Genomic DNA, 16,215 nt, shown 5'->3' on the forward strand with positions numbered 1-16,215 from the left:
CAATTTTTACCCCTTTCGGGGTCATTATGCATCAGAGACCATGTGATAGTCATTAATAAGGCTCGTCAACTATAGCTTAGCAACCGAACAACAACAAAAGATTCAGTAACTGCCACAATAATCAAAATATATAACTGCTCCATCATCACAAATGAGCTTCCTTTATAGTCTCAGTCTTCACCCTGTTTCTGTCCCCTAGTAATCATTAATCTTTTCTTCATCACTATAGTTTTGTCATTTTGAGGACATTCAATTCAGTTCAGTTCAGTTCAGTCACTCAGTCGTGTCCAACTCTTTGCGACCCCATGTATCGCAGCATGCCAGGCCTCCCTATCCGTCACCAATTCCTGGAGTTCACTCAAACTCATGTCCACCAAGTCGGTGATGCCATCCAGCCATCTCATCCTCTGTCGTTCCCTTTTCCTCCTGCCCCCAATCCCTCCCAGCATCAGAGTCTTTTCCAATGAGTCAACTCTTCACATGAGGTGGCCAAAGTACTGGAGTTTCAGCTTCAGCATCAGTCTTTCCAATGAACACCTAGGAGTGATCTCCTTTAGGATGGACTGGTTGGACCTCCTTGCAGTCCAAGGGACTTTCAAGAGTCTTCTCCAACACCACAGTTCAAAAGCATCAATTCTTCAGCGCTCAGCTTTCTTCACAGTCCAACTCTCACATCCATACATGACTACTGGAAAACTATAGCCTTGACTAGATGGACCTTTGTTGGCTAAGTGTGTAATCATACAGTTTGCAACTTTTGGAGATAGACATCTTTCACTAAAGTACAATGTCTTTGAGATCCATCCAAGTTGTTGTATATATCAGTAGATTGTTCCTTTTTATTGGTGAAAAGTTTTCCACTGTATGGATGTATCCGTTTATTTAACCACTCACCCAATGAAGGATATTTGAGTTGTTTATAGGTTTTTGCTATCACAAATGAAGCTGCTATGAACATTCATGTAGAGATTTTTGTGTGAATGTGTTTTCATCTCTCTAGGATAAATGCCTAAGACTGTGATTGCTGAGTCTTATTCACTAGTACATGCTTAGTTTTATAAGAAACTGTCAAACTGTTTTCTAGAGTAGTGCTACCATTTTACATTGGTGCCAGCAATAGCGGAGAGATCCAGTCTCTTGAATCCTCATCAGCATTTGCTATTATGACTTTTTAAAAAAAATTTAGTTCTTCTATTAGGTGTGCAGTAGTATATCACAGTGGCTTTAATTTACATTTCTCTAATGACTTATGATTTTGAACACTGCTTACATCTCTATTTGCAATGTGTTTCTCTTCTCTGAAAGGTCTTTTTTTGTTTGCTTGTTTTTGCACGTTTTCTTAATTGATTTGTTTTTATACTGTTCAACTTTGAAAGCTTTTTACATATTCTAGATATAATATTTTTGTCAAATATGTGGTTTGCAAATATTTTCTCCCTGTCAGTAGTTTGTCTTCATCCTCTAACAGGTTTTGTTTTTTTCACAGCAAAAAGTTTTTAATTCCAATGAAGTCAAATTTTAAAATATTTTCTTTTAGTTAAAAGATTGTGCTTTCAATATCATGTCTAAAAATTCATCTTCTAGCCCTTGGTCCTGAAGATTTTCTCCTACATTTTCCCTAACGTTTGTATAGCTTTATGTTTTACATTTAGATTTACGATTTATTTTGAATTAATATTGTGTACACTGTGAAGTTTAGATTGAAGTTAATTTTTTTTTTTTACTTATAGAACTCTAACTGTGCTAGTACCATTTTTTGAAAAGACAATTCTTTCTTCATCTTTGTCAAAAATCACTTAGCTGCACTTAGATTCAGTTCACTCACTCAGTTGTGTCCGACTCTTTGGGACCCCATGAATCGCAGCACGCCAGGCCTCCCTGTCCATCACCAACTCCCAGAGTTTACTCAACCTCATGTCCATTGAGTCAGTGATGCCATCCAACCATCTCATCCTCTGTCGTGCCCTTCTCCTCCTGCCTTCAATCTTTCCCAGCATCAGGGTCTTTTCAAATGAGTCAGCTCTTTGCATCAGGTGGCCAAAGTACTGCAGTTTGAGTTTCAACATCAGTCCTTCCAATGAATATTCAGGACTGATTTCCTTTAGGATGGACTGGTTGGATCTCCTTCCAGTCCAAGGGATTCTCAAGAGTCTTCTCCAACACCACAGACCTTGGGTTAGTCTTTCTTAATTCTCTATTCTGTTCCATTTTAAAACTACTTCCTTTAGAATAATTTCCTTCAAATTGAGGGTTTGGTCTTTCAGAAAAGAATGGAGACTCTTGGGAGTTTCATGCAGTTTGGATGACCAAATATAAGTTATATGCATGGATGGTTTGATATAACCATTATGAGTATTACAGGAGGAAGCATCAGATGCTTCCCATAAAAAGGAACCCACGAGTTACAAATATCAAGTTACTAAACACTTCAAGATGCAGTGCTTTATGCCAACTCCAGAATGATGCCAAAAGCTTCGAAAGATATTTAAATGAATATATTTTAAAGATATATACGTATATCTCTCTTTTCTGTTTTTCATTCCATTTCATACTCTAAAGATAGAAATTAGCAGGCCTGAGAACACACCAAATCCTGTTTCAAGATCTGTAGTCACTGAATATACTGTCAGTTGCAAAATGCCTGACTGCAGTTAATGACCTAAACTGCTGTAATTTATTCCAGTTTTCAAATAAACTCAGCTGACACTTGTTTGACTAGCAAACCAAAGCAAACAGGAGTCTCACGAGCATGAATGAGATGTGAAAGACAATAAGAAAAACTGAAATTTTAGGCCAATTGCATGATATTTTCTATGGGGGAAGGGTGGATTTAAACTCTTTGAGTTTATTTTCATTTCTTTCAGTAAGTCTGGGTCTGTTTTCATCCGTAATTAACACATTGGAATCTCTTTCTACTAAGCAACAACAACATAAAATAGGTGTTTCCTGAATTCTTTGAGGATTAAGTTGATGATAATCTCCTCTACAATACACATATAAGAAATCTACAAAATAAAATTCTTCTGTAAATTAGAAATGGACTTTTTCTATGGAATTTAACTCTTTCTGTTTATTTTATTCTCACTAATTCAGTTTAACTTTTCTAACAATTTTATTCTCTGATTCTATCCAAATAGGGAGTTACTGTATCATCTAAAATCATAGCCTTGGGGAAAGTCATGAATTTTCAAGAGAAAACATCTTTTTATGGGGTAAAATTAAGGATATTGAGGGTTAAAAAGGAACATGGTTAGGATAGGGGCTGGAGAATAACATATGTGATCATAAAGTGCCTATTTCGAGGGGAAAGGGAAAATAAAATATATCCAAAGTTAGAGTTTATTGACATTCAGTTCAGTTCAGTCGCTCAGTCATGTCCGACTCTTTGCGACCCCATGAATCACAGCATGCCAGGCCTCCCTGTCCATCACAAACTCCTGGAGTTCACTCAAACTCACGTCCATCGAGTCAGTGATGCCATGCAGCCATCTCATCCTTACTGACATTAGCTATTCTTAACCCATATTATTTTCACACCTCACACTCCACTGAAAAATCTTGCTGCCTTGAACCTCTACCAATTTTGAATATTGAATACCTTCACATCATGAATAAAATTGGTTTGATTTAATCATCTTTTTCCACATTACCATCTATGTATCAGAGGCCTAACTGCTACCCCTTGGTTTGCCTCTGCTGAGCTCATTTGTGGGTAACATTTTTAAAGGGCAACCACAGTGAGTCAAACATGTTGTTTCCACAGTTGCACAGCTGTGGTACCTCTGCGTACTTTTCTATTAATAACATTACATGCTATTTATAAGCAGGACATTGTAATTGTGCTGATTTCATGAGCCCAGCCATATGGCTTCTTTTAGGGTCTTTAAAAGTGAACAGCTGGTTTTCACAAACATTTATTAAATAATTATGATTCAAAATTTAGCTTCAAAATCTAAAACTTTACCTAAGCTTTAATTGGAAACAACAGTGGGCATGAAAATTCTAGGTGTGATATGTGGCAGGTGCAATGTGCTGATAAAATATCCTTTTAATTTCTACTATTAGGGTAGAAAATTATTAATTACCCCTGGAATACTAATCAAAAGAAAGAAATAGTTCAAATGGTTAGGCTAATGATCTATTAGAATTAAACTGCATTTGAAAACTCAGACAGAGTCATGAATTAACTAAAATTAGTCTTTTTAGATGAACTAGGTTATCCAGAACAAAATTACTTTTACCACATTAAAACCTACTTCATTTCTAAGTCCTCAATAAATATATTCTGTTCTTTCCTGAAGTATTGTGCCTCAGCCAAAATTTACTACTCTTCTCTTCAATGTCTGTTACTATTTTGACTGCTTATCAGATGTTTATTTGAACCTCAAATATATGCACCAGAAGCAGGGCTAAGAACACAGGTCCTATCTAATAATATTAGAGAATACTAATAATTAACTAGATCATCTCTTTCATTCTTTATAAATAAGTAGCAACATATTTTGGTGACTTAGAATAAAATGTCGTTCAAGTTAATCCATTAGACCATGATAAAACCTTACCTGCTCAACTGTGATAGGCAGAGAGCTAGATTCTGGTATTACTCTGCTATCTCCTAGCTTGAACAGAGTGGGAAAGGTACAAGAAGTTAGTGTTTAAAAGGAATAGATCACCATTTGATCTAGAAGGTAAAAAACTCTAGATTTTTACGTCAGAACACATATTCCTAATTCTCTGCTCTATTCTGAGGGATGAGAAAGAAGAAATACATTTTTTAAAAAATGCTGCCAAGAAGTAATTCTCAGCAATTGATTAAAGAAACTGTAATCAGAGCTGTACAGTCATCATAACCATCAATCTTCTTCGTTTAAGTCAGACAGGAACTCTTGTTTCTTAGAACTAGTTGAGGATGGATGATTCTAGCCTTAAACAGGGAGGTTTGCACTTTAAATTCCTTATCAAAAACTTTTCATCATAAAAGAGCAAAATTTATAAAACTAATTGGTGGAGAATATTATCATATATTGTTTTTCTGTCATCAAAAAAGATGAGCACATATATTATGTCTTTGAAAATAGTACTTATGTTTTGATGCAGTTCAAAGAAAAAAATTAGGTAGATGGTTCTTAATCTTAAAATTTTCCAGGTCATATATTAATAAAAACTGTTTCAAATTTAGTTCTACATTTAAAATATTAAAATAGCATCAGAAAGAATTTAATTTATATATATATTTTCATTAAAAAGGGTAATTCACACAGAATAACATACCCTAGTTTTAAGGCATTAAAAAACACAAATAACAAAAATGAATGACTTGAAATAAAACCAGTAAAGGAAATAAACAGCTAGTTCTCCAGAAAAACATAAAAACATATGAAAAGATATTCAATCTCACTAATAATTAAAAATACAGATTAAAACAATGAAATTTACTTTGCACCTATAAAATTAGCTAAAATTTTTACAAGTTTGATGATTTTTGGTAGCAACAGTTTGAGGGAAATAAGAATCCTCATACATTATTGAAGAAAGTGCAAATTACCAAAATGTTTTATCAGGGCAATTTTGTAATATCTACAAAAGTAAAAAGTCTGCTCTCTTTGATATACAAATCCAACTGTCAAAAAGTCATGCTACATAAATACCTACAAAATAAGCCAAAATATATGTGTAAATGATTATTACAGGAAAATAAATAAATAAATAAAACAATCTAAATCCTTATAAAGACTGGCTGAATAAATAAAGTTCATCCATATAATTAAATGTAATGCAGTCATTAATGAGATTAAAAGGACTGAGTAATCTATACTGATAATGTGGAAAATGATCCAAATATATTAGGTCAAAAAAACAAGGCATGAACACAGTATAAATTCCTCTTATATAAACATAAAAAGGGCATACATTTACATGCAGATGTGGGCATTAAAATGTTTATGAAAAAATATACAAGAAGCAATTAACAGTGATTGCCTTTGAGGAGAGATACTATAAATAAGAATAGAACAATACTCTTGCTTTTTTACTTTTCTATGGCTAGAGTTAAATGTATGTGTGCTCAGACCTGTCTGAAGTTTTGTAACCCATGGACTGTAGCCCTCTAAGCTCCTCTGTCCATGGGATTTCCCAGGATCTTTAGGGGATCTTCCTGACACAGCAATCAAACAGTGTTTAAATGCAAGATCCAAAACTCTGTCCCTGAGCCCTCCTGAATCTACATCTGAAAAAGATCCCTGGCAATATGTAAAACTAAAATTTGGTAGTTCCGTTCAGTTACTCAGTCATGTCCAACTCTTTGCAACACCATGGACTGCACCAGGCCAGGCTTCCCTGTCCATCACCAACTCCTGGAGCTTGCTCAAACTCATGTCCATTGAGTCAGTGTTGTCATCCAATCAGCTCATCCTCTGTCATCCCTTTCTCCTCCTGCCTTCCATCTTTCCCAAAATCAGGGTCCTTTCTACTGAGTCAGTTCTTCTCATCAGGTGGCCAAAGTATTGGAGTTTCAGCTTTAGCATCAGTCTTTCCAATGAACACCTAGGACTGATCTCCTTTAGGATGGACTGGTTGGACCTCCTTGCAGTCCAAAGGACTCTCAAGATTCTTCTCCAACACCACAGTTCAAAAGCATCAATTCTTCGGCACTCAGCTTTCTTCACAGTCCAACTCTCACATCCATACATGACCACTGGAAAAACCATAGCTTGACTAGATGGACCTTTGTTGGCAAAGTAATGTCTGCTTTTTAATATGCTGTCTAGGTTGGTCATAGCTTTTCTTTCAAGGAGCAAGTGTCTTTTAATTTCATGGCCGCAGTCACATCTGCAGTGATTTTGGAGCCCCCCAAAATAAAGTTTCATTGTTTCCATTGTTTCCCCATCTATTTCCCATGAAGTGATGGGATCAGATGCCATGATCTTAGTTTTCTGAATGTTGAGCTTTAAGCCAACTTTTTCACTCTCCTCTTTCACTTATCAAGAGGCTTTTTAGTTACTCTTCACTTTCTTCCATAAGGGTGGTGTCATCTGCATATCGGAGGTTATTGATATTTCTCCTGGCACTCTTGATTCCAGCTTGTGCTTCTTCCAGCCCAGCGTTTCTCATGATATACTGTGCATAGAAGTTAAATAAGCAGGGTGACAATATATAGCCTTGATGTACTCCTTTTCCTATTTAGAACCAGTTTGTTGTTCCATGTCCAGTTCTAACTGTTGCTTCCTGACCTGCATATAGGTTTCTCTAGAGGCAGGTCAGGTGGTCTGGTATTCCCATCTCTTTCAGAATTTTCCACAGTTTATTGTGATCCACACAGTCAAAGGCTTTGGCATAGTCAATAAAGCATTCAATATCACGGTAATCCAAGCCTATGTCCCAACCAGTAATGCTGAGGAAGCTGAAGTTGAACAGTTCTATGAAGACCTATAAGACCTTTTAGAACTAACTCCCCCAAATGATGTCCTTTTCATTATAGGGGACTGGAATACAAAAGTAGGAAGTCAGAAACACCTGGCTCCTACTGCTGCTGCTGCTAAGTCACTTCAGTTGTGTCCGACTCTGTGAGACCCCATAGATAGCAGCCCACCAGGCACCCCCTTCCCTGGGATTCTCTAGGTAAGAACACTGGAGTGGGTTGCCATTTCTTCTCCAAGAAACACCTGGAGTAATAGGCAAATTTGGCCTTGGAGTACAGAATGAAGCAGGGCAAAAGCTAATAGAGTTTTGCCAAGAGAACACACTGGTCATAGCAAACACCCTCTTCCAACAAAACAAGAGAAGACTCTACACATGGACATCACCAGATGGTCAACACTGAAATCAAAGGCTTTAGCACAGTCATAAAGCAGAAATAGATGTTTTTATGGAACTCTTTCACTTTTTCAATGATCCAACGGATGTTGGTAATTTGATCTCTGGTTCCTCTGCCTTTTCTAAATCCAGCTTGAACATCTGGAAATTCTCGGTTCATGTATTGCTAAAGCCTGGCTTGCAGAATTATGAGCATTACTTTGCTAGCATGTGAGATGAGTGCAATTGTGTAGTAGTTTGAACATTCTTTGTATTGCCTTTCTTTGGGTCTGGAATGAAAACTGACCTTTTCCAGTACTGGGGCCACTGCTGAGTTTTCCAAATTTGCTGGCATATTGAGTGCCGCACTTTCACAGCATCATCTTTTAAGATTTGAAATAGCTCAAATGGGGTTCCATCACCTCCACTAGCTTGTTTGTAATTATGTTTCCTAAGGCCCACTTGACTTCGCATTCCAGGATGTCTGGCTCTAGGTGAGTGGTCACACCATCGTGTTTATGTGGGTCATGAAGATCTTTTTTGTATAGTTCTTCTGTGTATTTTTGCCACCTCTTAGTATCTTCTGCTTCCAGTAGGCCCATACCATTTCTGTCCTTTATTTTTCCCATCTTTGTATGAGATGTTTCCTTGGTGTCTCTAACTTTCTTGAAGTGGTCTCTAGTCTTTCCCATTTTATTGTTAACCAATGGCACCCCACTCCAGTACTCTTGCCTGGAAAATCCCATGGGCAGAGGAGCCTGGTAGGCTGCAGTCCATGGGGTCGCTAAGAGTCAGACATGACTGAGCAACTTCACTTTCACTTTTCACTTTCCTGCATTGGAGAAGGAGATGGTAACCCACTCCAGTGTTCTTGCATGGAGAATCTCAGGGATGGGGGATCCTGGTGGGCTGCTGTCTGTGGGGTCGCACAGAGTCAGACACAACTGGAGTGACTTAGCAGCTATGTATGCCTGCAGTTCTTGTGCACACCTGGATCACAGCATTCATTATACAGTATTCACAACTTTGTTTACTATCTAAATCCTGCACTGGAGGTGAGGTTGTTAAAAGCAAGATCTAAGTTGTTTGTTTTTCTTATTTGGCTGCACAGAGCAGCTTGTATGATCTTTGTTCCCCAACCAGGGACTGAACCCAGGCCCTCTGCAGTGAAAGCATGAAGTCCTAACCACTGAACACCCAGGGTATTCGCTAAGATTTTTGTTGTTGTTGCTGTTCTATTGAACTTAGCACACAATAGAACATAAGTGTTTGTTAAATAAATGAGTAAATACGGAAGAAAAGAAGAATGAAAAAATAAAAGCAAATTTATTTATTTTGCAAATAAATTTATTGTATTTATAAATAAATAAATGCAAATTTATTGCTTTTTTATCACAAGTTATCAAATGGCAATATAGAAATATTCATTATAAGTAACAGAAAAAGTAATCTCTTAAAAATTATTTTTTTAAAACCACTATGTTTAAAGTATACATTTCATAGAAACACATTACAAATATTTTCACCCTCAACAAATAGTACAGAAGTCCAGGACTCCAACTAAAATCTCTTAAAATTTTTGTCCTTTCTTTTAAAAAGTCCCACATAATATCACCAGTTGGAGCACAAGGTAATAGTTGAAAAGATACAAATAAATTACTGTTAGATAGCTGTTGTTTCTTTGATGACACACAAATTATGCTACTGTTTATCTTTAAGACTGCAGCTGCTGCTGATTCTGTGTCACTGTTTACTATAATTACAGTCTTCGGATCTCATTCTGACCCATATGCCATTATAGGATATGCCCAGGCCAGATGAGCAATTTCAGAAATCAGCAGCACTGATGGATGTCTGCAAAACTGTGGCAATAGAAATCTCTTTTTTCTGGTAGTATGAAAATTCTTTAGTATCACCTCCCCCTTCAACCAAAAACTCCTCACCTGGCTGTTTCTCGCCACTCAGCATCCTCACCTTCACGCCAGCAAATCTCATCGAGTTCTGTGAAGAGGTCATGAGGAATGTGCTCCTCATCATCATCCTCAGTCCCAAGAATAAACTGTACTCGCTGTGATGGGGTGTCTATGGATACCAGAGACAAGAACACGCATCAACAAGACCCTGAGCTGCGAATGTCCCAGTTACCACCTTCCACACTACTCACATCTCCCCCACCGCAGCACTCATCCAGAGTAGACTTGAGAAATGAAGATGAATTCAGTATTACATTAAGTCCAGTAAAATATGGGATCATAAACACATAAAATGTAAATATATTACATTTTACTATACTATACCATAATAGAGTAATAATGTACTATAATGTACTATATCACACAATATACTATATTATCAAATATAGTACTATATTTGATATGCTATATTTGATAGAACTTTGATAATGTACTATATTATCAAAGATAAAATCAAATGTGATGATTATTTTGGATTACTTAAGCATCATGGAAAATATTTCCACATCTCTCATACACACACGCACAGTTTCTCTCATCACATTGCTACACTTTACGGTCATATTCAGAAGAGTTGACTATGATAAAATTCACTTATATTAAACTATGCTGAGTATAATTCACCAAAAAGAACTTCTTTGCGAGGCTTCTTGGCAATTACACCCTTATCCTTCCCCTCACCCCTGGCAACCATTAATCTGGTTCCTACTGCTATAGTTTTGCCTTTTCCAGAATGCCATACAAGTGGAAACATATAGTGTATAGCTTTTAGAGACTGTTATTCACTTACCAATATGCCTTTAAGGTTTTGAGATTTATTTGTGTCACAGAATATATCAGTAATTCACCCTTTTTATTGCTAAGTAATAGTCCATTATATGAATGTACCTTGTTTTGCTTATCTATTCATTTGTTTAGGGATATTAAATTTACAGTTTTTCAATTATGAATAGAACTGCTATAAATATTCTAAATTTTTGTGTGAGTGTAAATTTTTATTCTCTGGGGTAAATACCTAGGAGTAGAATTGCTGGGTTACCTGGTAAATATATGTTCAATCAATATACTTGTGATGAAAATTATAAAACTTTATTGAATGATATAAAAGTACACCTAAATAAATGAATATATTTATATTAACGGAAAAGCCCAATAGTGGAAAACCATCTTATAAATTCAGTGCTATTACAATAAAATATATGGTATTTTCAACTATTTTTTAAAACACAAGAGAATGAATAAATCAGTAACAAACCACAGTAATCACTTAAGTATAATATTAAATATTTTGTGAAAATAAACCAATTAATAAGTAATTTAAAGGATTAGGTTATAATTAAGTCACAACTGGGAGGATTTTGGAAGTCAAAGTGAAAAAGATACATATAATATAAAATATGATATAGTCTCATACTTTTTGTATCAATAAATGTTTGCAGTGGGGCCCTTGCTTCTGCCTACCTTAATAGCCTTACCTTCTGCCTTGTAATTCCACTCTGGGTACCTTAATTTTCTTTCAGATTTTTAAAAATAGCACGTTCCTTCCCATTTCAGGGCCACTGCACATACTGTCTCCTCTAGCTCTCCTGTATCTTTCATCATCTACTTCACTATAATATACTTAGGCAAGCCTACCTAATCAGACTCATAAAACACATACACACACACACATGAGCACTCATATGCAACAATTAACTCAGGCACCTGTTATCTTAATTCACAGCACTCTATATTTCTCCTTATTATACTTTCCTTAATTGCAATTTAAAATTTACTGTTCAATAACAAATTAAATACTTTAAGTAGAAAATATTTCCAGCTGCCAGAATTAGTTTCCTAGAAGAAGACAGGATCAAGTTCCTAAAGAAGAATAATGCATGCAAAAAATACTTTTAAAATTATAAAGCATCATACAAATATTATTAATGATGACTGATGCTGATTCTAGTGGTAGTGGGGATGGATACAATGAAAATATAGCCATGTCAAAATAGAGAGGTTTAGAATTTGAAGCAGGGAGAATGAGAAAATACTAGTGCCATTAATTGAAAGAGGGTTATAACATGGATAAGCCTTGAAGATGCTAAGTGAAATGTCAGACAGAGAAACACAAATACTATTAATATATGATCTTACTTATATGTAGAATCTAAAAAAAGACAAAACAATAAAACCAAAGCATTAGCTGCTCAGTCTTTGTGACCCCATGGACTATAGCCCACCAGGCTCCTCTGTCCATGGAATTCTCCAGGCAAGAATACTGGTATAGATAGCCATTCCCTTCTCCAAGGGATCTTCCTGACTCAGGGATTGAACTCATATCTCCTGTGTTGCAGGCAGATTTTTACCATCTGAGCTAAACTCATGGAAAAAGAGTTCAGACTTGTGCTTACCAGCAGTACGGAGTAGAAAGAGGAGAAAGTGGAGAAAAAATGGTCAAAAGGTATAAACTTCCAGTTGTAAGTACTAGGGATGTAATAGACAACATGATCACTATACTTAACACAGCTTTATGATATGTAAGTAAGTTGTTGAGTAAATTCTACGAGTCCTCATCTGTGATGAATGTTAACTAAACCTATCATGGCAGTCATTTCACAACATATGTAAAGCAAACCATAATGTACTTATACCATGAGGTATAAGTTACTTTTCAACAAAACTCGGAAAAAAGGGTTGTCAGAATGAGGAGCCAGTATTGTAGGCTGAGAGCACAGGAGACATCTTTTAGATATGCTGAGTTTGAGGTGATCATAGTTCAAACATATAAAGATGGTCACAGGATTGCTGGATATTTGATTCAGTAAAGAGGACAAGGTCAGAGGTAAAGACACAGGTTGCATTTAACTAGAGAAGTAATATGATTACAATGAATGAGGACTCAGAAATGAAAGACAAGAGAAGGCTCAGTATCAGGGGAATTATATGATTTAATATTTAGGATGAGGAAGAGGAGTTTAAAAACCAGAAAAGGATTAGATAAATATGTAAAAGGATTGGTACACTGAACAAATTATAATGAATACCTTCCATTGGTCAGGTGAATTAGACAGAGATAAACAGAAATAAAAAACCCTCTGCCCTTATAAAACTTATATTTGATGAAGACAGTAGTATAACAGGGTCAAGGTAGAAAAGAACAAGTCAATAATGTCAGATGCTGTAGAATCATTGATGAGAACTGAGAACAATAGGATTTTAATAGCTTAATATTCAATAGCACTGGAATTCCAAAGACCATATATTGCTTTTATAATCACAAATAAACTATTTCTATTGGAATATAGACCATATTTTCAACAAATGGTTACTTAAAGTCAAATATACAAAGTTATACTATAGGAAGAAAACCACTAATAGAATCATAATTGGAAATAAGCAAGCTCCATTGCAAACTTTAATCTTTTCATTACTAGTTATGTTACTCAAGCTGATTTAGTTACTCACATGCTAATTATAAAGTGGTTGGCTATGGTGAGACTATAAGACAAGGTAAAAAGTCAGATTTTTAAAAGTATCAATATCTTCTATGGATCAAGCATTTTCATATAAATATCTCTTTATGTCTAAGCAATAAACTACTCAAAAGGACACACATCACTCAGTCTGAAAATGCAATGAACATAATGAAAGAGCTAGAACATCCATGTCATGGATAAGAAGACTCAGTATTAATGGATGAGACATTATGGAAGAACAGGATGACAGTTCTTCCCAACTTGATCTGTAGATTTAATACAATCTCAATCAAAATCCCATCAATTTATTTTATGGATACCAACAAACTGATTCTAAAGTTTATATGGAAAGGTAAAGGCAGAAGACCCAGAATAGCCAACAAAACATTGAAGGAGTAGTACAAAGTTAGAAGACTGACATTCCACAACTTCAAGACTTACTATAGAGCTACAACAATCAGGACAGTGTGATAATGGCAGAAGAACAGACAAATAGATCAATGGAACAGAATAAAGAGCCCAACTATAGAATTCTGTAAATATAGTTATCTGATTTTTGACAAAGGAGCCAGGGTAGTACAGTTTCTTCAACAAATGGACATCCACATGCAAAAACACTGATTTAGACACAGACCTTACAACACTTTTCCAAAATAAACTCAAAATGGATCGTGTGTGTGAGTTTGTGTGTGCTCAATCATATCTGACTCTTTTGCAACCCCAGGGACTTTAGCCCACCAGGCTCCTCTGTGCATGGGATTTTCCAGGTGAGAGTGGAGTGGGTTGCCATTTCCTCCTCCAGGGGATCTTCCCCACCCAAAGATCAAACCCACATCTCTTGAGCCTCCTGCATTGGCAGGTGGATTCTTTACCACTGCACCACCTGGAAGTCCCAAAAATGGATCATATATCTACATGTAAAACACAAACATATAAAACCCTCAGAAGATAACATAGGAGAAAACATAGATGACCTGAGTATGGTGATGCCTTTTTAGATACAGTCCAAAGATAACTATCCATGAATGAAAGACAATGTCAAAAAAATTGGAAGACAAGCTACAGACTTGAAAAAGGCACATCTAATAAAGGACCATTATCCAAAATACACAAAGACCTCTTAATACTCAACATTAATAAAACCAATATGAGAGTCCCTTGGACTGCAAGGAGATCCAACCAGTCCATCCTAAAGGAAATCAGTCCTGAATGTTCATTGGAAGGGCTGATGCTTAAGCTGAAACTCCAATACTTTGGCCACCTGATGTGAAGAACGGACTCATTGGAAAAGACCCTGATGCTGGGAAAGATTGAAGGCAGGAGGAGAAGGGGACGACAGAGGATGAGATGGTTGGATGGCATCACCTATTCAATGGACATGAGTTTGAGTAAACTTCAGGAGTCGGTGATAGACTGGGAGGCCTGGCATGCTGCAGTTCATGGGGTCGCAAAGAGTTGGACACGACTGAACTGAACTGAATAAAATCAACAACTTGTTTTTAAAAAACAGGTCAATAATTTTAATGGGTAAGTCGCCAAAAAAGATATACAGATGGGAAATAAATATGTGAAAAAATGCTCCACGTCATGTTATCAGGGAAATTCAGAACGAGATAACATTATGCACATATTAAAATGCCCCCAATCCAGAATTCTAACCACACCAAATCCCTGAAAGGATATGAAACAACAGAAACTCTCATTCACTGCTGCTGGAAATGTAAAATCTTATGGCCACTTTGGAAGATGACTTAGCTTCTTACAAAACTAACCATACTTTTACTACATGATCCAGTAATTGCTCTACTTGGTATTTACCCAAAGGAGTTGAAACGTATCCCTACCAAAGAAACTCTATACATGGATGTTTACAGCAGCTTTATTCATAATTGCCAAAACTTGGAAGAAAGCAAGATGTCCTTCAGTAGGTGAATGGATAAATATGTTATAACCCATATAGACAACAAAATATTATTCAATGCTAAAGTTAAATGAGATACTAAGCTATGAAAATGGAGGAATCTTACATGTGTATTAGTTGGTTAAAGAACCTAATCTGAAAAGGCTATACTCTGTATGATTTCAACTATGTGACATTCTGGAAAACTACAGTGAGAGTAAAAAGGTCAGTGGTTGTTGGAAGTGGGAGTGGGATGAAAGGACTGAATATAGAGGATTTTTAGGGCACTAAAACATTCTCTATGATATTAAAATGACAGATATATGGCATCCGGTCCCACCATTTCATGGGAAATAGATGGGGAAACAGTGGAAACGGTGTCAGACTTTATTTTTCTGGGCTCCAAAATCACTACAGATGGTGACTGCAGCCATGAAATTAAAAGACGCTTACTCCTTGGAAGGAAAGTTATGACCAACCTAGATAGCATATTCAAAAGCAGAGACATTACTTTGCCAACAAAGGTTCATCTAGTCAAGGCTATGGTTTTTCCTGTGGTCATGTATGGATGTGAGAGTTGGACTGTGAAGAAGGCTGAGCGCCGAAGAATTGATGCTTTTGAACTGTGGTGTTGGAGAAGACTCTTGAGAGTCCCGTGGACTGCAAGGAGATGCCACCAGTCCATTCTGAAGGAGATCAGCCCTGGGATTTCTTTGGAAGGAATGATGCTAAAGCTGAAACTCCAGTACTTTGGCCACCTCATGAGAAGAGTTGACTCACTGGAAAAGACTCTGATGCTGGGAGGGATTAGGGGCAGGAGGAGAAGGGGACGACAGAGGATGAGATGGCTGGATGGCATCACTGACTCGATGGACTTGAGTCTGAGTGAACTCTGGGAGTTGGTGATGGACAGGGAGGCCTGGCGTGCTGTGATTCATGGGGTTGCAAACAGTTGGACACGACTGAGCGACTGATCTGATCTGATCTGATTATACATTTGTTCAATCCCATAGATATACAACACCAAAGTGAGCCCTAAGGTGAAGTATGGCTTTGGACATGATTATGATGTGTCCACACACGTTCATCCTTG

General features: G+C 36.6%; 1 protein-coding gene across 8 annotated transcripts in view; it reads right to left on the minus strand.

Annotated features, from left to right (window-relative positions):
• The window catches only part of SLC4A10 (solute carrier family 4 member 10), a 343,111-nt gene that overhangs the window by 155,513 nt on the left and 171,383 nt on the right, over nt 1-16,215 (minus strand). For all 8 annotated transcript variants that reach the window (XM_025001558.2, XM_059874452.1, XM_025001569.2 and 5 more), the window contains 1 exon segment: nt 9,735-9,873. In XM_025001558.2, coding sequence (XP_024857326.1) covers nt 9,735-9,873 — 139 coding nt within the window.

This window comes from Bos taurus, chromosome 2 (assembly GCF_002263795.3).
Source record: "Bos taurus isolate L1 Dominette 01449 registration number 42190680 breed Hereford chromosome 2, ARS-UCD2.0, whole genome shotgun sequence".
Lineage (NCBI taxonomy): Eukaryota > Metazoa > Chordata > Mammalia > Artiodactyla > Bovidae > Bos > Bos taurus.